A 23,585-nucleotide genomic window follows, 5' to 3' on the forward strand; every position below is an offset into this window, starting at 1 on the left:
TTTCTTTCATGTTTTTGTTGACCTACTTCAAATGAAAGCTTTAGGCCACTGAAATAAGATGATCGGCCCTAAGTTGTGTTGTAATATTGCTATTCTCACAGATCACAGTTGGTTCACACTGTCTATCTCCGTGTTTTAACAATATGATCATCTCAAAGAGAACGCAAGCAGAAGGAAGCTAAGTTGAGAGTCCCAATGTGATTGCACGAAGGCTCGTGGGTGAATCGCCTCCTTGCCGCTTGATCTTGAGTGGGTTGGAACTAGTAAATTGTCTGTCAATTAAACATGGCAGCGGTAGGCCTGGCTATCAAAGCCGGGGGCCTCAGACGTGCAGATCTGATTTCCTCCTCAGCATTCTCCCGACGTCGGTCGACTCAGCCTAGATTAATGTCAAACGTGCCATGATGAGTTTAGTTTGGCCCCATACACTTTGGTACTGCGTTGGTATCCCTCGGTACCAATTACTGGCCATTACATGGTTACTGATCTCACTTCTCCCTCGAGCCCCCCGTTGGATTTCAGGAAAGCCTCCCCTTCCTTGGATCCCCCCCCCCCCCCAACTCCATCCCCCCTTTCGTCTGAACAAAGTTTTAGCGAAGAAGTGCTTGTCAAGTCAAGGATTACTGGATTTCCTCTCGCCATTTCCTGTTCTTCATTCTGCGACCAGATAAGACATCTTTATATGTGATGACTTCATGACGTGTCGTGCATCTGGACTAGATTTTCTTTAGCAGGAATTCTCTTACTGCCAACCCTATATAAGTCATTTTTTCCAGTTGCTGTAGAAACCTGTGATTTTTGCGGGTTGGCTCTTTTTTTGGATTGAAAGCATATCTTAACCCATGTTAGCTTGTCATCGCAGTCTCTGATCTGTTGACCACTGTCCGCCATTTGTCAAGAGACAAAAGGAGATGATATCATAAAAAGTCTGGATGGGGAAAAGGGGTGCGGTACAATGCTATCGATCCAAGGCAATTCCGTGACCTTCCAGCGGGGCGGACCAACATGCATCTTCACTCCCTCCGTGCATCTGCATCTCATTGCTCCAGACCTTATCTCTCCTGACACCGAAATTATGTTTTCATTTTCCCTGCCCTGCTGGTCTGTCACCAAACTTGCCCTGACAGCTCCTATCCACCAGGCAGACTTGGAAACAACCCCCTCCACCCGACCCCGCTGTCCCCTCTGTCCGGCGCTTCCTCGCGACGCCCCTGATAGCTAGCCAGTTAGTTCGCCGCATTGGTGGCGCGGGCAAATCGCTACAGACAGATGCCAGGGTCGCTGTGGGTTGCTGTATGAGGATCTGTGTCAGAGGCCAGCCTCGGGCGCTCATTGTGACCTTTAGTGATGGAAGAGACTCTGAGTCGAGAGTGTCAGCAGTGCCCGGTTGAGTTAAAGTGCCCACTGTGTTTGTTCAGTGTCTCCTGAGTCAGGGTCACATGTGATCGCATGAGCGGTTCACAATGACGAAGCATTTGGAACGCATAGTTAGCTGATAATAGACGTGGCTAATTTAGGATGCTAAACACAAGCATCAGAACCGTGACATATCCAGCATTTGCTTTTTATACGCAAAATTCAACAAAGGTCGAACATTGCTGGCATTCCAAAATTAGACAAATGCAGGACAACAACAGCCCGAGCGTCGGGTGTAGTGCAGTCTGTCAAACTGTGACAATATTTCCAGGAAACTTCACATCGCGGCCTTCACCATTTACAGAGAAAGTGGATTCATGACCCAAATTCCGTGTTTATACAAAGCAGTTTCAGAAAGGTGGGTGTGTTAAAGGGGCAAGCAGTTTTAGAGGATCCACTTCTTTTCAACCATATTAGGGATAGGCATCATAAGCAATAATTTAGTTTGCGTAATTTGTTGCTGTTGATTTACTCTCATCTAGTTTGCTGTCTGACGAAGTCCACACTGTTAACTGAATGAAAGAACTCTTGTATATAAACTCCATCTTATTGAAAAAAATTGTAATTGTACTTTATTGACCCAAAAAAACACACCATCTTCTACCATCTAAAAAAAATATGGGGGGGAAGGGGGAATACTTAGCTTGAGCATTACCTCCAGATTGGAATTTCATCAAGTGCCCATCTCTAAAAGATATCAGTTTTCAAATACAGACTGCAACCACTGTTCACCGTCTTGCATTGTCCCACAGATTTCATAAAGCATTTATCACGTTCAAGTGTTTTCTGATCGTTTACATCAGCCATTTTTTCCCCCCCAAAATGTTATATTTAGCTCTTTACATTTCACTGTAGATGAAGCAAAGCACATCCTGACAATGGACAGATCATTTCATTTCCTTTTTTCTTGTGTGTGTGCGCCACATTCCACAAATCATCCCCACTGTGTTTTTCACCTTCATTTGTTACAGTCCCTATTGTTTCCCATTTGTCTGGTGCATGCATGTACTGTATTTTTTTTTCACTTCATTCCCATGCCGCACTCTTACATTGATGTCTCTTATTTCCTAATGTGTGCTACACGGCATCCTTTCTCCCCCCGTGTGACCTGCCACTTGTCTTTGCATTCTCCTCAGCCAAATATAAGTATAATGGATATGTCAGATCACGTAAGTGTGCTTCTCTGTCCTTCCTCGTTTCTGCCTTATAGGCTCTTAATGTAATACGATTAGCACTGTCGTTTTCCTTCCTGTTCCCTTAACATGTAACCATGTCGTCTTGTGACTTTAAGTCCGAGTGTTTATTCTAACAGTGTTATCACCAGTGTAACTCTGAAAACACTGTTCTATCAAAAGTAATTGTAAATAATGGCATTTTTCTTTCTATATTGACAGTAGATTGTAAATTTAGAATCACAATTTGCGGTGTGATGTACACGAAATGGCTTTGTGTTCAATCATAACTACTTGTAGTTGCATGAATTATTCTTTTTTTTTGTATTGTGCTGCATGTAGCAGCAGATGGCGCTACAACACCAGGGAACAGTGGAAGCCAAAAAGAGACTGGCGTTCGATTCAAAGCTGATTGCAATTTAGGTAAATAATTGTTACTTCTGGTTAAGAACTAAACAAATATATATATAGAGTGTCACATGCCATACATGTTCATGTGTCATTTCATTTGACCTTTTGTTATTTTATCGAGAGTAGCATATTGCTGTATACGGTGTTTGTTTACCCTTGAAGTACAGTCTGCTTAAAATCATCTGCGGTAAATCATCATATCCGTTTGATTTGTGTATGCATTTTCACTGAGCTGTAACAAAAGCATTGGCAAAGACAAGGTGAGAATATATTTTCTTGGTGCCCAGACGCAATGCCGATGACGAGAAACCGCTTGCCGCGGCGCAGGCAACGCGACAAAAACAAAAAAAGCCAGCTTTCCCCTCACGTGCTCGACTCAACATTTTCTGTTGTTCTTCATCCATTTGCACGCGGCGCAGGAGCGTCATGTGATTAGCATTTCGGGAAGGGACAGTTGCCGTCTGCCTTGTTCAGAAAGCACAGTGGAGCTGCCAAGGCGGTTGAGCGCGCTCTAATGCTGTACATGTTTGACAAGGGCCAGATGAATCCAGGAGCTATCGGTGGCGCCCCGTAAATCAAGGAGGCAGCTGACTGCTGGGATAAACGTCTGTTTATCGCCCAGGGCCACCCAAGCATGCTCTGTCCTCCAAAAGGACCGACCAGCCACCCTCCCACCCAAGGCAGGAAAAGGCCTCTCCCGGCCGACTTTACAAGCACAGATATGACTCGTCTCGCTGCCTTGCTTTCCTGTGGAGAGCCTTGACCCCTTTAGTACATGCGATTGTCTGCTGAGTTGGTGACAATTTCTTGTCTTATGAAAAGCAAACAGGATGCCGCAGGACACACGGGAGGACAGACTCCGCGCACAATTTTAATCCAAAGTGGTCCCTTCCCTCCGTCGAATGCTTTTAAATGAGTCTTATCATAAATGATTAGTTTGCGGTGTCTAGGTTGAGATGACAAAACATCTGAAGGGATTTGACTGGCTTAAGCCAAGCTTGCGTTTCCCCTGCGCTTTTGTTCCAGCGAAGCCCTCATATAATTAATTCATGTTTGTCGCAAGTGCAAAGTAAATGTCATCACTTGCGGGCAGATGAAAAGACGATATGGAACGTGAAATCACAAAGAAATGATCGCGCTTTTATTGTCTGCTTATTTTAGCTTTTAAAAAGTGTCATAAATATCCTGTACGTCAGCTAAGCCTCTTCTCATGCACAACATGCGCCTTGTCAGATATTCAAACGGTCTTTTTTTTCTTTAGTCAATGAGTTTTTTTCTTGAAATGCCAGATAAAACAATGTGATTAAATGAATAGATAATGTCAATGTATCCATTTATAATTGATGATCCAAAAGCGTTTTCTTACACTTTTGTATTCTTCATTGTTTGACAGTAACGGATGGCGTTAGACCGTCTTTTCAAAACCGATCCGTTAAAAACAGCGGCTGCCCTTCCACTGCAATCGCCTCAAACGCACTGCAAAGCAACCAGGACCCCTCGATTAAGCCAGGCGCCTTCCACATCCCCCTTGTTAATAACCGTAAAGGAAGTCTGCTTCCCACGGGGCCGGCGCCTGCGGCTCGCCGTTCCAAACTGCGCCTCAGTATCTCGGTGCCAGAAGATGCCAGATCCTTGGCGGAGAGTCGGCTGAACCGGGCCCGCAGTCTGCCGGTGAAATACCGCTACCACCCCAGTAATGCCATGCTGCACAGTCACAGTAGCCACTGTAGGTTGCCCCCCACCCTTAGCAGGATGCATCAGTCAGTAGTCTGCCTGTGCTCTTTGCTGCATGATGGTTCACTCCGCCTGGGCTGCTTCGCTTGTCCTTCCTCGCTTCTTTGTACGGAATTGCCTGAGCGTGCCGTTCCGTTCGCAGTGAATCAGGCCCCTCAGGGTTGTGAGTAGCCCGGAGCTTGGAGACTGAGCTTTGGGTGTTGAAATACAATTGTCGTTTTCTACTTACTAGGGATGGGCAGTTGAAGAATTATTCTTGACTGTTTGGGATTTATTTATTTATTTATGCTTTTCTCACAGTAAAATAAATATTATGACAACATCGTTTAGACTAAAGAAAACGACTGGATTGGCACAAAGAAAAGGGGGAAAACAAAAGTCTAGTTTGAATATGAACACAGGAGAGAGAGAGAGAGAGAGAGAGAGAGAGAGAGAGAGAGAGAGAGAGAGAGAGAGAGAGAGAGAGAGAGAGAGAGAGAGAGAGAGAGAGAGAGAGAGAGAGAGAGAGAGAGAGAGAGAGAGAGAGAGAGAGAGAGAGAGAGAGAGAGAGAGAGAGAGAGAGAGAGAGAGAGAGAGAGAGAGAGAGAGAGAGAGAGAGAGAGAGAGAGAGAGAGAGAGAGAGAGAGAGAGAGAGAGATATGGGCTGGAGAAATAATAAAATACTAACTTTGCCAGGGTTGCATGTTGCCAGTTCAGAATGGTCCAAGACATACTGTTTCAATCATCGCGCTTACCATCGGTGTTTCAACACGTTTAGGCAGCAAACTAGTTGGGTCTGAATGAACTGCTCGGTGCTTCCAACTAGTGGAAATGTATTGCAACTGCACATTGTTGTTCATCCTGCCCATCCTTAGTATGTCCTCTAACGCTGATCTTGTTTTGTGTGATCTTGGCTGAAAGTAACGACACCACCTTGATGGTTAACAATTGAAAAGTTGATGGGGATTTAGCAGCAGCAGACGACACAAAGTCATTAAAAATAGACCACTTTTAGACCATGAAGTCTGACACGTTGGGAAATTCCATCTGTTTGGAATCAGCAGGCTTTCTTTGTGTCCTCTGATTTGCGCTCATATCAGCCGGTTATTGATTTCTAACCCAAGGACGAATACAGATGTGCGGCGGTGCAGCAGGAAGAGTAACTTACAGTGTTGCGGAAGCTCTTAAATGCAGACAGTAGTGAAGATCAGACTAGGGCCGGGCCTGACCTCACTCCAGCTGCTCTTCCTTGTCCTTTCAATCTGGAAAACTCTTGCAAAGTGCTTGCGACCAAAGTGTCAACCCCCCAAAATTGAATATTTAATCTTTCCCGGATCATTAATTCCCAAGCTAGTCCTGACCTTCGTCTGCTGGAGGGTTATTTGTCCTTACTAGCCACTTCTGACATGTCTAGCCCTCTAATTCACGCCCCCACCACCCCCACCCTGTTAGCGTGTCCTTCATAAAGTGTGTGGAGTGTTCTCTTGGCATGGAGGTAGACCAGTAGAAGAGCCATTTTTCTGCGCTAGAACTGGAATAATGGGCCAGACAGGCTCTTTTCCAAGAGTCCCAAAAAAGAAGCCACCATGAGGATCCGTCTTTATAAGCTCTCTTTACTGTATCTCATTGTCATTGCTTTTGCCCACGATCCAATGACAATGACAATCTCTACCATTACATGGCAATTAATGGCGTAGGTAGGCGTGGTCATTCTGATGCAGACTGCTTGAGGTCCAAAGAAAACCCTGTGCATAAAGAATACAGTATTGCAAAAAAACTGAAGGCCCTTTCGTCTCTTCGTCATGTTCAGGTCAATTGGTTTTTCTCCAAGGTTGTCTCCTGCCTTAAAGATTCCCCCATTACTAATAATCTATCTTGGTTTTCTTCGAGTTATTAATTTACCCTTTTGTCTTCTGTTCACTTTTTGTTGCGTATGCTACGATTGAGTGTTGACGATTTATTTGTTTATTTTCATGTCAGGTCCAGCTCACTTCCCCATCCGTCTCTATCTCTGTTCTGACACTGTGTGCGTGTGTTTGCAGTCGAAGACGAGCATCCGTCAACGCTCTCGCCCAAAAAAAAGCAGCGCAACGGAGGGATGCGGAACTCGCCCAACTGCTCTCCCAAAATGATGAGGTAAGAGACGCTTGCCTTCGCCTCACCGCCTTCAAACGGAGGAGGAAGACAGATGCAGGAGAGTGGAGGGAGGGAGGGATGGAGAGACAACAGACACTTCAGAGGTGATGCTGCTGACGGTGGGCGTTTGGGTGGCGGGGGGGGGGGGGCAGAGGAGGAAGAAAAATGTGCCTTGATGGGCTGAGGCTGTTTAGGTTGGGACACTGTCAGCTGTTAATGACGGAGCTGAAATCATGTTTCTGTCACAAAAAGACGACAGCAAGGAGTCGTTTGAAATGCACAAAGCCCCCCTCGGCTGCTTTTAAAGTCTGAAGTGTCACTTCCTCCGGTCAGGTCTACATGTAATCCTTAAACAATGCTGACACTAATGACACCAGCGGCCAATCAGAAAGACCTGCATAGTTACTTTGCCCCGAGGCTACCTCTCTATTGTGGGAACCCCTTTGAGTTCTGTTTCTGGTACTTAACGGCCTTATGCGAGCTGTATTGCCACAATCAAATATGAATTCAAATATTACCTTCCTTTTATCCTGTCCTGTACGATTACATTTCTCTTAATTGATTTTGAAGGATAAAAGGGCTAAGGTATTCAAGCTACAAGGCGGGGGTTAGCGGGATGACAGCGCGGAAAAACAGAGAGGCCCGCCGTGGCGAAGATTTAACAGGACAGGAACACACATAGCTACGATGCTGGCTGTGTCTTAATGAGGGTGAGGTGAGAGCTCTGTGGTTCGAGACATTTGACAGGTTGTCAGTATTTATCAAGTAAAAAGACTGGACAATCGAATGAGACCAAATACAAAGTCTTCATTTACAGGAACAATGCCCGAATCACTGTTACAGGGTATGAATAACCCCTCTACAAAGAAATAAACACAATTACAGCAGAACCTCGGTTTTCAATATAATCTGTTCCAAAAAGTACAACTCAAACCAAATCCAATGAAATTCAAAGCAACATGACCCATAGGAAATCATGTAAATCCAATTAATCAGTTCCAGACACACAAAAATATTGTAGCCCCTTTAGTTAAATTGCTGTAATTTGTAACTTTCCGTCGATTTATACAAAAAGGACTCAACAGACAGCAAGGCATATTCCACAATGAAAGTTTCAATTGCGAGAGTCTGCACATTATGTGAAAACAAGAATTATTGCTCCCGCTTACATTTTTGTTTGGACAAAGTTGTTTTGTAGGTCTTCCTCCCTTAGGCAGCATCCCTCCTACTGCACTGGCAAATCTATATGTTTTATGTTTAGTTTTTTTTTAATCTAGCGTACTTCTTGGCCTCCCCCTCAGTTCTCCATTAAACGAGCACTTAATAAGCCGCCACACTTGCCAAAACCATTAGGCAAACACGAGTGGTAGCCTTCAGTCAAGAGTATCGTTTGAGATGCCCTTGCTCAGAGGGAGAAGGCTGCTACAAAAACAAGTTGATCCTGGCGGATTTCCAGCAAAAGTTTGTTTGGTTTGCCAAAATATCAGCACTCAACCCTTTCTTCCTCTTCCTCTTTGGCTTTAAAGACGGTCCCCTTTTGCCATCTAATATACGATACGCCTTTTGGCTTTGATCTCGCAGCGATAATCATTTGCGCAAGTTACTTTCTCAGTTTTGGAAGCGGCTTCAAAGCTGCGTTAAAGTTTTCTCTGCTTTAGGGATGCTTCGGTGTTCTGAAGGCTCTCGGGTACTGCCATGACAGGTCCTCTGTTATAGGTGTAGATGTTTTCTCCGAGTCTTAGCCCACAGCACAACATCAAATTACCCATCACAGCCCAAGCGCCCCCCCCCCCAAAAAAAAAACCCCTTTCCCACGGCTGCCCTTGTCAACATATAACAGCATTTATATTAAACAGTTGTGCTTTACAAGGTGGGTTTTTATGCACAATGAAAAGTGATTGTTTGAGGTAGCCTTAGGGATGCTTTATCCTACAAGCAAGGAAAGAGGAGGGGTGGCGAGGGGGGATGCGGCGAGAGAGCGAGCGTACGTAGCGAGTATGGTTTTTACAGGACTCGCCGCCCAAAGGCCTTTGTAAATAAATAATGATCAACAGATTGGCTGTGGGCTTTTGAAAAGCACGCCTTTGTCAGTTTGCATGATGGGGAGAATTTTCAAAGCGCGAGGCTGCCTTCGCAGTCTGCCAGGGAGGCATTGGGGGAGCGGCAAACCCCTCACCAGTTTGTGACTGCAGAGTGTTGCACTGGAATAAATCAACTGTTTGAAATACTTGCTGAAGAACGGAGGGAGGGGAAGACACTGCGGCGGGGTGGGGGTGGGGGGCACATACTATTAAGGAAATACTTGTCCTATATAAATTCTTCTCTCCTGAAATAATGTATTGTCCAGCGAGGCAAACACAATCAAAATCGATTCATTGCCAAAAGATTTATTTCCGAGGGCAAAACCAATTTGAACTAAAAGGATAGCATGCGCCTCCAAAACTAGATCATGTAATCTTAATTTGGGTCATAGGGTTTGATCATACGACAGGTGAATCAGATTTACCACTCAGTCCGGATCCTGAAACTTGTCTTTACTGTCATTTGAAAGTGAATAGATTGGACTGTGTAGATCCGCAGCAAACCGTCAAATGGTCACTTAAACTAAAATAATCTGGATCCAAATACATTTTTTAAATTGACCAGACATCTAAATCCATAAAATCCTATTTTGTGCAGCCATTTGACAGAAATGAAATTAAGTAACTTCAACATACATTTGTGTGTGTGTGTTTGTAAAAGTCTGTTATTGCGACCGGAATCAATCTGGGTATAATCTGGGATTAAAAATAAAAGTGATCTTTAGACCTAAAAACGGAACATGAAACTGCAAACACTTTTTTAATCTGAAAACAAAACATGAAATTTAAGCAATTGACAATACAAAAAAAAAACACAACATAAACATTCAAACATATACCAAAAAAATCTACCTTAAAACTTTCATGAGTTTCAAAACCACTAAACAAATCATAAGAACCCTTTATTTCATTTTTCCTCAATTTAGTTACCAGCCCCTGCCAAAACAGAAAACAACTTTGAGCCCAATTTAAAGTCAAAATGTATGGATGAGTAAGTCTCCGCGCTCATATTTTTCGACATAAATTCATTTGCGTTGACCTGGCCGTGTCACTGTTATTTTTTTCCCAGCAGCCTCTCCCCATGTGTCACCTCGCTAACGAGGTGCGCATTGTCACCGCTGCATTAACGCCGTCTTCGCAAACCTTTGTGACGGGGCCGTGAGTGACGCCGCACATCCCAATCGCAAAAAAAAAAACAAAAAAAAAACAGTGTCATCTGGAACCGATATCCCCTGGGCGTGGCACCCCTGTCTGCTCTGCCTGAGCCCGGGGGAAGGTTCAAGCTGAGGCAGGGAGAAGGCAGAGGGGAGGATGAGGAGGTGTGTGGCGTCGGTGACAGCCTGCCAGTCACAGCGCTGACAGCTGGGTGAAAGATAGCTTTCTTGACACACAGGAAGAGAGCGAGCGAAGAGAAGGGGAGGCGCAGGCATGCGCCAGTCAGCCCCAGTGAGGAGGCGAGCGATGCCGAGCAGATTGAAGTGGCGGTGGCTGGTTGATTGGCGCAATACGCGGCTCCGAATGAAAGATTCGGGCTGAGTGTAAAAACTGTCAGTGTTATTATCACCTGCACTAACTGATAGAGCGAAGCGGAGAGGCGGGTGGCTAATTGACAGCTTGTTTTTTTTTTCTTTCTCTGCCAATTTTCGGCAAGGCAAATGTAGATTGAAAGAAAGTCCCGCCATCAAAGCCTTGTTTGTGAATGACAGTGCTGAGTGATGATTTGAGAGAGAGATGTATGTCAAATTCCCGAGCTGTTTCCCCCTATATCGTTCACATTTATAACTTCACGTCTCCATTCAGTTCAATATATATAGATGACTCTGACTTCAGCCTGAAATATACATGATCAAATATTGATTGTATTTCGGAGATTTCATCCCTAACTCGGAGCCGATGCACACATGTACGGCAACTTAATTGGATATACACACCACTAGTAGTGAAACTGGATCTTATTTGAGTAGCAAGGCACAATTAAAAAAAAAAAGTTAAAGATGTGAACTTTAGTTGCATACTGTAAATGGGGAAACGTCGTGCCATTTGGTGTAGACTCAGTAAGAACAAAAAATGGCAACCCAGTTGTACAAATTAAAATCTTACGGTAGAGGATTACTTTGGTATTATTAGTATTAGTAGTTAACATCCTGCAAATCGTGAAAATCTGCGACTAACTGATGCCCAGCCCCAAAAGGGTTTAGAATGTCTGATAGATGCTACAAGATGGTGGCAAAGCACTATGTGAAGCTCCTCAAATAAACTTCAAACTTCAACATAGTTCCTTGGTGCGAAAACACTGCAAAACGGTGCCAAAGGTGCCATTTCTATTATATTTGATGAAAATTTGGCCCAAGTACTAATTACATTAATTTTCCAGCAAAAACCAAGAGAGGTTCCACAAGAATCCTAGGAAACACTGTTTGCAATCTTTTTTTTTAATTGCTTGTTGTTTTTAGTTGTTTTACATTTTTAGGTAAATTTGAGGACCTTGGATGACAAAAGGAAATGCATTTTTAGATTTGGATATCCTCTGACAAATCCGACTTATAAAAGGGTTATTAATTTAACACAGCCAAAATGGCTTGAAAATGAACAAAACATAACTAAATGACACAAAATCTTCCTTGACAGGCTTCCAAGAGTTAAACGTAAACTAAAATCTTAATTCAAAATGTTTAACTAAAACTTAAATACCCTGAATTTTACAAAAGTACCGTCAAAAAAAAAAAAAAAAAACAACAACAACAACAACAAAACATTAAAAGCCCAAAGCAAAGAACTGCACTGTGTGTTTCTGCTCTATATCCCGAGTCAGTGTTGTGGATCAAAATGTCTGTCTTGCCTTTGTAGCAACTGTGAGAAGACGTCTTGTAGAATAAGCGCAAGAACAGGAGCGGCGTTAAAGCCGGACTGACAGGAACCCTTTCATGGTCAGTGTTACACTGGATAAAACTCAACGCCCCACCGCTGTGGATTAGCCCGCTTGCTTGTGACACGCTGCTGAAACATTCATGGCCGTCAGTTGGGGAGGCGGAATGTGATTGGGCAAATGCTTGAAATATTTAAAGTGGGAGCCTGTTGGCACCTTTTACTGTTTGCACGGCGTAGCGTCAGGAGCTGGAAAAAGAGGCTAAAAGCTGGTAATTGGCGCTGTGTTGTGTGGCGTGTCTGTCTGTAACGTTCAAGTCTTGCCGCTCTTCTCGCTGCCGCTGCGAGCGAGCGCCAGCCTGCGCCTTTGAGCTTCCTGATGACTTGACATCAAGGACCAGAAGTAGAAATTGCAATTCCCTCAGAAATTGCGTGTCTGCGCCGAGAAAACGCTGTCGCTGAGGCAGAATGCGGCAAAAGAAGAACCGAACGCTGATTAATAGATCACAGCATATCATAGCGATTCCCCAAATGCCACGCAAGTATGCACCCAAGGGGTTTGAAACAGCATAGGGAATTACATGGAAGTCCATCTCACTGAATGCTTATGCAATGTGAATGATGTAAGATTGTAACATTTTGTGTGCTCTACTTTTCAAACGATTTGGTTTTTTCTGTATTTTTGTTTTTGTCCAAAATGTGTCCAAATTTGAATCCATCTACTTGGTTTTAATAATAAAAGCTTTTATTAACAACTCTATAACCCTCCCGGTCTGCTGACCAACACGCAGACAACACCGGCATAACACAGCCTGTTGAAAGTCGGACCTTCAAATTAAAAACAGACAGGATAATAACAAATTTCTTCAATAAGTGTGTGTTAAATGTTCATTTAATCTGTCAATATTTTGGGGTGTGTAGATTCCAGACTCTAGAACGGATTGATTGAATGTGTAGTCATTCCTATGGGAAGTATTGCTTTGGTTTTTCTGTGTGATTCAATTTTAGTCAGACTTTGTGGAATGGATTAATCACATAAAAACAAGATCCCACTTACTCAAAGTTCCAATAATAAACACATCAAAGTTAGCTTCAACTCTTGCTATGCCTTAGCTACAGCTTTATTTTCCACAATCTCCACTTTACTGCAATGGCCCACACTGCAAATCCAGAGGTGCAGGAGGCCCTTGTTTTCCTTCACTATTTGAATGAACATTTTAAATGCCTAAAAGCTTCGGTGTAAATGTTTCCGTTTCCACGCAATGATGCTCATCTTCGGAATGGTCTTGCATGAAGCTATTGTTGTTGTTTTGCAGTCGACACGATCCTCTTCTCATACCTGGTAATGAACAAATCGAAAACATGGATATGAATGTGAAGAGGTATGACTCCACCGGAATGTTTCACTGGTGCCCGTCAAAAGACATCGAAAAAGTCATTCTGGTGAGTGAAGCGCAGTTTTACGACTACATGCTGTTTAAAAAAAATAAAAAATAAAATAAATTGCCTCACATAGAAAATATTAGAGAAACTAAAAGTAAGTATCCTCCAGAGTTTCCCCCCCACACTTGTGACATCATCCAATGACATACTAATATGTCCTGACATTTCTTTCTCTGCCTCTCTGCTTCAAGGTGAGTTTATGGTTTTCTTTCTATATATCCGCATCTAGGTTTAAGTGAACAGCGTTGCAGTCGTCCCGCGCATGCATTTGCTGCGACGTCTTTGCAACTGGGCAGTTTGCAAGCGTTTAGGTGGACCCGTAAATCATTTATGCCGTCACAAAGGCCACGACACAACATTCATTCCGATGCGACAAGCTGCATTTTTGCCACACATTCACCGTGAGATGGTATTGTCAGGGGCCTGTCTTTAGAGTGATTGTTGCCCAATTAAAAGAATGAATTACAATTCTATTTGACGAAACATGAGCCAAACAGTTAATGATTATTGAAGAAAACACGAAATGATCACATTTCCTCATCTACATTGGAATAGAGGCCATCCCCGCTGTGTCATTCACCCAAATAAATGTTTGGGGCCGCTTACTGCTTTTGCCTAAATTGTTGTCCTTCCCACCTCGTTTTTATGACTTGCACTTCTGCATTTTTCAGGCAGATGCATCTATCATATGTGACGGTGCGGAAACATAAGTAGTCAACAGTTAATCCCGCCGTCAAGTGTGATGCTTAATTGATAGGAACCAAGACAAAATGGGGACATACCCCAAGTATGGGAGTGAGATTCCCCGTCAGACACAAGCCTGTTTTGCTTCTGGAAAGAATCGCCTCCTCTCCAATCAACTCCTGACTTGAAATGCCTCACACTTTCTGCAGTTAAATAAAATGCTATGGGAATAGTACCTTTGCTATCTCAAACATTTTTCTTTTTTATCCTTCAAAATCTCTGATTTTACTATTGTTAATAGTTGAATAAAGCTACTTACTAGACTTTTTTTTTTTTAAATCACGTGACTTATTTTTCCCACAACTCGTGTGCTTTTAGTCAGCCTGCGTCACATTTACCCAACTTGCCTAAAGTCTTACAAACTGCGTTCATCAGCAACTGACTCCAAGTCAGCTGCTCTTGGTCATCAAGCAAAATATGACATTTTATGGATTAGTGATAATCAAACTCTTACGTTGATGATTAACTTCTACTTTTCCCCTTCTCAGCTCATGTAACAGGTAGCTCAACCCCTCATTATTTTTTTTTCTGTGCTCTTTCCCCATCCCTCTTGTGTCTGCAGACTCGGAGTGAAGCCTCCATGACGGTATTGAGCGGCCATGTGGTGGTCTGTATATTTGGGGATGTCACGTCCGCTTTAGTGGGGCTGCGAAACTTGGTGATGCCTTTAAGAGCAAGCAACTTCCATTATCATGAACTCAAGCCCATCGTTTTTGTGGGCTCACTGGACTACCTGCGGCGAGAGTGGGAGACGCTACACAACTTCCCCAAGGTCTCCATATTGCCCGTGAGTGTACACCGCTGTTCCAGTCGGAGCAGTGGCTTCTTTATGCTACGTTCACTGCGGTTTAACTGAAGGATTGTTCTGTGACAAGATCCAGAAGAGCTAGAAAGGTCTGATGTGGCGGATGATTCAAACAAGTCTTCAGTGCGGTCCTTTTAGTCCATTCCTCCAAAACGCAGCCACATCCATGAAATGTTTTTTTCACTTCAAAATGGTGCTAGCGAGTTCACCGCAGCGAAACGCCACTGTTCACTTCTTCAATTTGTTTCCCTCTCTCTTTGTCTTGCTCTCTCTCTCTCTCCCTCTGTGTTGCTGCCTCACCCCAAAGGGTACGCCATTAAGTCGGGCAGATTTAAGGGCTGTCAACATCAACCTCTGCGACATGTGCGTAATACTGTCAGCCAATCAGAACAATATCGAGGATGCCTCGCTGCAGGATAAAGAATGCATCTTGGCGTCACTCAACATCAAGTCTATGCAGTTTGATGACAGCATCGGGGTCTTGCAGGCTAATTCCCAAGGTAAGGAACGTCCTCTCAGACTCTGTCTGTGCTGGTGGCCCAAGGGGACAGATTGTGGAAGGAAGGGGAGTCAAATATTTTTAAAAATGAGGACTTGGGGAGGATGGAAGATAGCAATCACCATGACTGTATTTTCATGCACTTTCTAAGAATCAAAATTAGGAGGAAGATCAATTGTACTTAAAACGCAACCCTGGGGAACACCTTGACCACCTGAGATTTTGGACATTCACGCTAGCTCAGTCAAGTGCACCAACCTACAGGACGATGTAAAATTGTCTCACTGAAATGGTGCACAGTGCTCCGGAGTGAATTTGTGAGTGGAATCTATAAATTGGCTGTACTAAAGATGCTTTGGAAGAGTGTTTATGCTGCATCAGTTTCTAATAATTCCAGTCTTGTTCGCTGGTAATTACAAGCTGCTCAACCTCCCTGCTAATTTAATGATATCAACATGCTGGTGTCATTTTTGATGTTGTTGTTTCCCCATGCCTGGCGCTTCGTCTGGAACAGATTGTAGATGTTCGCGATCCGAGCTTCCCATCAGGCCTCATCAGCATTAAGCGGCGAGTACAAATCACCGCGCGGCGCGACTCAGCTGCCGCCCATTAGTTACGACCAAACAGTGACGACTTCCTGAATGGATGGCGCGGCTTCAAGCCTGGTCAATGCCATCCCCGCGCATAATCCACACTTTATGATTAGCTTCAAAGACGACACGGCTCAAGCTCGAGACTATTTAGTGCTACGGTTGTTAGTACAAATCAAAACGGAAGGGTTTTAGTCCTGAGCGCTAGCGCATGTTTTAGGAGAATGCCAATGCTGTTATTCCTGCAGCCTTGAGTGACTGATGCCCTGTCGATGGCCGTGCGGCTGAGCAACAATAAGAGGAAGTAAATCAGCGTGGGGACCGCTCTGGGGAGCACTCTTCACGGGAAGCCACCCCAGTATGGAAAACCTAGTTGGCCGTGTCTTCTCCCAGGGTCGATGGATGGGGCCCATTGTCATCAGTAATTGGGTCTGATATCAAACACTCATTTCGGTGAAAAATACTTCACTTTAGAGAACACTACCGCAGTGCACTCATGCATACATCAGGAAATACACACATACCCAGACGCTTGTGTTGTATCACAGTAACGCCTTGGGGGGTTCCTTCCTCCTAGCGACGCTCCCATTCACGCGCCGTCTGCGGAATTGAAAACAAGAAGGCACAAATGAATAAGTAAACAAGCGCTTTCCTGGGGGAGAGCTTCTCACGCCGACTGTAGCTTGTAGTCAACCGCAGAGCATCGCCGTGCCTGGGGGGCTACAGGGATAAGGGGTGGGGGCTACGTAACCCAGATCTCACTTGACTGTTGCAACATGCCGGAAACTTGAAGGCAGCGCCAGCCTCGAGGAGATAGTTGTGTGTATTAAAAACGCAATCGTTTCACAGACAGGTAGGCAGGTGGATACTGTGATGCTGGAATTTTTGTGGGTCTAGCGATTTTTCACTCAAGGGGGTAGTACGATGTTGCCTTTCAAGTTAGCTTTCTTGCTGCTGGTCTATTTCACATAGACAGTTAAACAGAATTAGTTGAATGCCATTGCAGGAATCTGAATATTTCACATCACAGACTCAACTCTCCTGACTTTGTGTTGACAGCAATTTTTAGACACGCCAAACAATGGTACTGATTATGCTGGGCAAACGTCTTACAATACAAATTCATTTTTTGGGCGATAATGAGGCGTCATTCTGCCAATTTTTGCTTTTGCTTTGACTTGCCAGGGCATATTTGAGATGTGAGTGCTGTACGGTGGCAGTGAACTCAACTCTCTTCACAGTAAGCAGCAGTTTGGCCATTAGTGAAGAATTCTTCAAAAACTACGCCTCAAGTTCTTTATTAATGCCTCTCCCAGTTGAAATGCACTGTCAAACCAACCGTGAAAGCAGAAGAGTTTTAGCCTATTTGTCAATCACATACTGTCTATAAAACACCTTTGGCATGCTAGCTTAATGCTAGCACAAATGGGAAAACCAAAAGATGATTTTAGAAACACGTGATTTGAGTTACGAGAGTCATGGAACAAATGCAATTCGTATTTCAACACACGACTGTAATAACAACCTTCGCTGGGATTCTGTTTGAAAGGCAATGGGTGGCTTGTTGCCTTCATGCAACTTGAGTGTCAATGCATAGTGTGACAGATACTGCACAGCATAGAAGAAATCTCTGTTGTTCCAGCTCACCGTCTCGAAGTCTTGAAGAGGTTTGTAACTGCTTATAAAAGCAGCCGCAGTATCAGGCTTCATGTTGTCTTTTCCCCCCGCTGACAATGACTTGTTGCGGTAGTCAGCAGGGCGCCAGCTGCATAGTCTTCAAAACGAAATTTTTAAAAAGTTCACTCCAGAATAGGGATAACATCATCCTTTTGTCCTTAATGGCCAAAAGTCAACATGATGCCTTGGATTGTCAATTGAAGTGCAAGAATTGGAATAACAAGATTACGCCATGCTGCACTGACGACGATGTGGGTCTTTTTCTCTTTTGCAATATAAGCGTCTTATTGAGTGTCTTGACAGAGAAGACACACACAGTGGTAAAATGGTGACCTGAATGTATTGTATACGTCCTGGCTTGGTAGCATTTTGCTGTAGTCAGCACGGACTGATGGATGTCAAAACACAGCTGATGTATTATACATCTTACATTAGCAATTTAAGGTGTTTACTTGTCACTTTGAGGGATTGTGAAGTCATGCGGATTCGCATTGCTGTCACTTGCCGTCGCAATCCACGCCATTTCCCATAAAAGGTTTTCCGGTATCCACTCCGCCAACTTTTATTGTAACAAAATGAGGAGCATGTAAAATTGATGCCGGGCTGCTGATGGAGGGCCACGAATGCTAAATATGTCCTAACTGACCTCTAAAAGCACTGTGGCCATACCGCTGCACTTTTTTCGGTTGATGTCAGCTTCTGCCACTTCCTTCGTGTCATCGTCGCTACATGTGAAAGACGCCAAACAACCTCATGCGGACTTAACTGACATGCACAATGCGCAATGCTGTCAATATTCCCTTCTATGTTTTATGATGTTTGTTCTCCAGTGGAATCTCCAAAATCGATGTGATGTTGGATGGTCAAGTCATTCTAATCCCCCCCCCAACCCCCTTACAGCAAAATAATGTAAAATCAAATAAAATCAGGTGCATTACAATTCATTTGCTAAAACCACAAGGAGCTTGCTTATTTTTCCTCATGAAAAATGAATGTCTTTCTTATTGCATGTTTTTTTCAAAAGTTGAACTTTAATGCGTCTCCCAGATGAAATGTACTGTCAAACTAACCTTCAAACCAGGAGGTTTTTTAAGCCTTTTTATCAACCACATACTGCCTAGACATGCTAGCTTAATGCTAACATAAATGCTAAATGCGCACACACACAAACTGTAAACATAAAAAAAATATATATATACCTGAAAAAAATCTAAATATTCAAAAAAGATCTAATTTCATCTGACGAAAGTACACTAGCTTAACACTAACAGCTATTATGAAGCGTCATGGATGGTCTAGCAGAAATTAACACAGATATTGTGATCATTAAAACTTGGGTTGTCTCTATTTTTGAGGTGTCATTATCCACAAAATCTATTTAAACTCCAAATTCCGTCACCTTTTGAGTTGACTCCTCGCTGACCTTTTCCAATCATGTTTTGGCATGGTTAGGTTTCACGCCTCCTGGAATGGACAGGTCATCTCCAGACAGCAGTCCAGTACATGGCTTCGTGCGTCAGGCTTCCGTCACTACCGGATCCAACATCCCCATCATCACGGAATTAGGTAAACCTCACACCCCCAGTGCGAATGCCAACAAATCATTATCGCTGTCCAACAAAAAGCATGTAAGTCCAATTTTTGTGCGTTATTTTCTTTTTATTTGAAACACGGCAACCAATATTTCAGTTGTGTTTTGGATAAAAATGAAACCATAAACATTTGGAGTTACAGTACGTGTTTTTCATTGGACAGTGACATATGTAAAAGTGATTGGCAAACACTTTGGACGTCATTTTGCTCATCGACTGCTCGATAGTTAAATGCAAAATGTTCAAAAAATTCAGTTGTTTTAATCCCTCGGCTTATCCGTATTGGTATAAAGTGAAATGTGTTTTATTTTCTTAACTCGTTATAACTTCCATTTCCTGTTATATCGTCATCATCGCATTTTTGCTTCATTTTCCCTTCTATGGTGGCAAACGCAAGACATTGTTCTGCTACCAAAAGTTCCAACTCACGACCAAATGGAATTTGGGTTCACTTCTGTGTTGTGGTTTGCTTTGCCTATCACCAATGTGTGTACATGTCAATTGTTAACTGTTGCAGTGCTAATTTAACTGTACGGACTAACTCTACCGTGAGTGATTCAGACACATTTTTATTTTCCAAGGAGCGCTACCACATCCTCTGCAATTTGTCCACTAATGCACAAGAGCAACTCAGCCTGACGGGAGGGAAGTAAAGGGGGGTGTAAGAAAGAGAACGAAAAGGGGGTGAAAACTGCCTTGGTTGCAAAATGGGCCCATTTATTAATAACAATGGCAGTGGCTGTATTCCCACTGGTGCTGGGGACTCATGAAACTTTCAGATCTCCGAGGGGTCTTGGGAAGCACCAGAGACTGCCTGCTATGTCTCCCCTGACCCAATTAGGGAGCAATGGTGCATGAGAGAGTGCAAGCTAAGAGAAGGCCAGCAAGGAAAAAGGAGTTGTACCTTATGTTACTCGTAACCGGGGCCGGCCATTACCTGCAGAGAGGTTCTCCCATTTGAGCGCACACGTGATGGCCAGAGCGCCGTTCTTTCCGTGTCAGCACCTCCCACTCTCCTGTACCTCCCGCATGCCAGAAGCTTTCATATGGTGAAACGTAGTATCTCCCCTCAGGTAATGAAGAAGGTAAACCTTCAGGAAAATACACTTTATTAGGTACACTTGCACTATCGAATAAGCTCAGGTAATGACTGCTAGAAGTACCGCGCTCGAACAAATCTAATCGCAGTTCAGTTCATATGGGCTCAAAATTCAAGTAACGAGTGTTAAAATAGACGTCGATCTTTGACTTAAAAAACCGGACACAGTGATGAATGCGCAGAGCAATATTAGCATGCGTGGTAGGCAAGTTATTTCACATTAGGTCTTAATGTAGCCCAATTTCTGGCAGAACTAATTAATTTTTTATGGGTGTCGTCCATTTTGTTTTTTGTTTTTTGTACTTCGGCTGATAGACAACAGCAGTTGACTGGTGACCAGGCCATTTATTTATTTTTCACATAATGGCTTAGCATGATGTCTGCTAGCCAAAAGCTGATCGGTGGTGTTCTTGCCCATAAATGAACTTGTGAACATGTCTCCACCATGTGCAGACAAAGTAGGGCCTTGTGTAGTCCTTTCACTGCCTTGAATCAGTGTTCGCCCCTCAACAGTTCTTAAATCCAAGCTGCTTTATATTCGGACGCAGGCCGGCCATTAGCGAGACGACTGCTGGTGTCGGAGACAGCAAGATGCCTTTAATGTCGTCTTGTGAAAAGTGCTTCAATAACGACGCCATCTCTCCCCTCTCTGCACTGCCTCGTCACCATTAGATAAGCCGGGCAAACCGCTGCCATCGCTTTCACTCAGTCAGGAAAAAAAAAGTGGGACCAACATACAAATGATAACAGAGCTGGGTAAGATGAGCCTTTGTCCTTCGTTACCCGTCTGCCCGTCCCTCCGTCCGTCCGTTCCCTCGCTCCGCCGCCCCGCTCATCACCAGCTTGTCTTGATTTATCTGGCTGCAGTTGAGGCCCACGCTGCTCCCATGGCTTCACTTTGAACACGTTCTTATTCTTCCTTCTTGTTGAAATTGACTGTCTTGTTTGGCAGTTTTCTTTTTAATGATTTTTTTTTGGGTGCTTTTGTTTATGTATTTATTTTTGTATCCCGCCCTCCAGTTGCGTTTGCAGAGTAGTATCGCTCAGGCCTTTGATCATGTTCACTCTGTCCTTGTGGCTGTTTTCATAGCAACACCTCCCATCCCTCATCCCCCCCCCCCCCCACACACAGCCCCCCCACACACCCCCAGTTCACGTCTTTGGCCCAGGCCTGTTTGCATCAGCCTCTCGTCTCTTTGACTGACATCCCCAGCACTCAGGGAGCCTGCAAAGAAATCAGATTTCAAACTGAAAACCAAACTCAGGCTCAAACCGTCTTCTTTAGCTGTTGTGCGACGCTTGTTTTTAGACTTTCCACGCATTGCAGGTATTGAACCACTGTACTGGGGAGAAAACCGATGACTTGTTTGCTTCAATTATTGTTATTATTGTTGTCTGAAGTGTGATGACAACGTTCATTTTCAGGGTTCAGGTAAATATATGAAGGGGTGATGATGTGACGGAACATCTATCGGCTCAAGGAAACTCGCATGACATTCACTGTGCATGGATTTTGGATGTTATAAAGGCCATTGTTGAAGTCTCATTTTTAAAAACTGTAATTAGGAATTATTGGCAGTTGTATTGTTGTTGTTCATTTTATCCTCATGCTAAAATTGTGTTTTTGCTCTAAATCGCATGTTAGCACAATATTCTGCACAGTGGACTTCTACAATGGTTACGACGTCAGGCAAATAATGTTACTTATTGATTTTATTTTCTTAATTAATTTATGGTTTGTGTGACATGCACCCTGCATGAAATATTGTGTGGAATTAAGAGTTTAAATGCTTTACCACTTATGCGTTGAGTGATAAAGACCGTGAAATTACAGTATCCGTGGATTATACTGTGTATGTTTGATAGATTTATATTTGATATAAATTGGAAAATCGCACATTATAGGGTATTTTATTATAACTTCTACATTATTGCTTTATTTGTTGAATGGGTGGAAGATAGCACATGATTCGGCATACGGTGAAACATGTGTTGTCCATTTGGATTTTCTGCCCAATAAAAGGCTGAAAAAGGTCACAGAAAAAAACTACCGGTAAACAAAACTGCATGTAACTCTGCTGCTTTTGCGTCCTCCCAGTGAACGACTCGAATGTTCAGTTCCTGGACCAAGACGACGATGATGACCCAGACACGGAGCTGTACCTCACACAGCCTTTTGCCTGTGGCACCGCCTTCGCCGTCAGCGTTCTCGACTCCCTGATGAGCGCCGTGAGTCCAAGCTCCGCCGCGCACACTCGTCCTGTTTAATTAAATGCCCCCCCCCCCCCCCACAAAAATGCATTAGTGCCGACCGCATCCCGCCTACATTGTTGTTTTTTATTTATTTATTTTTGTGTTTATCGTGATATTGTTTTCCTCAGTAGATTAAGAACCGTAATGCCCTCACATTTGGCTAAGCAGAGCCTCAGCCATCAGCTGACTTTTCCGCCATTTTGAAATGCTCGGTGGACAGTAAGACATAAACAAAATCAGCACACTTATGCACACTTTTGGCCACAGCTCATTTGCCGACATTCCTAAGTAGACGTGTGTACCCCCCAAAAAATGGGAGAAAAAAAAAAACACTTTAACAAAGCCCCGTCTCTAAAAGGCACATACAGTATGTTACAGAAAAAACACTTCAATGCCTGTAGTACTTTCTATGTTTTGGGTTTTTATTTTACCTGCAGTTTTTGTGCTCAAATACCTATGCAGTGTGTTAAAAAAAGAAGTTTGGTGTGTTTATGTGAACTTTCTACCACTATCGCAGATTTTCGCCGATTGTGGTTGGGTATGGAAAGTACCCCTGGAATGAACGGGGGCTCACCGTAGATGAGCTGATGCTGGAAACCGTTGCAGTAACTGACTGAAACTTTTTTGGGTGTTACATATGTTTCTGTTATAAGCAAAGGAATTCATAAGGAGACTATTTTCTGTTTGGAAAGGTGAAAAAACATTCCTGTGCTTTTTGAGCTCCAGGTTTCAGTGCTTGCACCAAAAAGCAGGAGCGGGTAAATGAAATGGTACTGGTACATTGATCCGACACGTCTGCCAGCTTTACTGACATCAAAGCCAGATAGTTGGCACGGCTCCACATTTTGAAGTAGTCTGTATTCAACTTAGTCTTTTAATGAAGTAAGGATGGAATGTTAGCGTAATGACACTGACACCAGCTCCACTTTAACGGGCCTGGTGAACGCTCTTTCATCTCTTGACAATGCCACCGCCGCATCAAATATCAGGGGAAAATAAGGAAGAGGCAAGAAGGAGAGAAAATATAACCTTCAACACCTCATTTTTTGTTTTTTTTCTCAGTCATGGCCAAGTGTATTTGTCCGCTCG

At 43.6% G+C, this 23,585-nt stretch overlaps 1 protein-coding gene across 27 annotated transcripts in view; it reads left to right on the plus strand.

Moving 5' to 3' along the window:
• Window positions 1–23,585, plus strand: part of kcnma1a (potassium large conductance calcium-activated channel, subfamily M, alpha member 1a) — a 142,327-nt gene that overhangs the window by 109,682 nt on the left and 9,060 nt on the right. For 8 of the 27 annotated variants that reach the window (XM_052079985.1, XM_052079979.1, XM_052079988.1 and 5 more), the window contains 6 exons: window positions 6,755–6,848; window positions 13,111–13,237; window positions 14,544–14,768; window positions 15,094–15,286; window positions 19,005–19,118; window positions 22,342–22,472. In XM_052079985.1, the coding sequence (XP_051935945.1) occupies window positions 6,755–6,848; window positions 13,111–13,237; window positions 14,544–14,768; window positions 15,094–15,286; window positions 19,005–19,118; window positions 22,342–22,472 (884 nt within the window). Of the gene's footprint in view, window positions 1–2,552; window positions 2,586–2,930; window positions 3,012–6,754; window positions 6,849–13,110; window positions 13,238–14,543; window positions 14,769–15,093; window positions 15,287–19,004; window positions 19,119–20,915; window positions 21,000–22,341; window positions 22,473–23,585 lie in introns of all 27 variants that reach the window. The other 19 variants (XM_052079966.1, XM_052079969.1, XM_052079965.1 and 16 more) reach the window with 8 other exon arrangements.

The sequence above is a fragment of the Hippocampus zosterae genome, chromosome 11, assembly GCF_025434085.1.
Source record: "Hippocampus zosterae strain Florida chromosome 11, ASM2543408v3, whole genome shotgun sequence".
Taxonomy (NCBI): domain Eukaryota; kingdom Metazoa; phylum Chordata; class Actinopteri; order Syngnathiformes; family Syngnathidae; genus Hippocampus; species Hippocampus zosterae.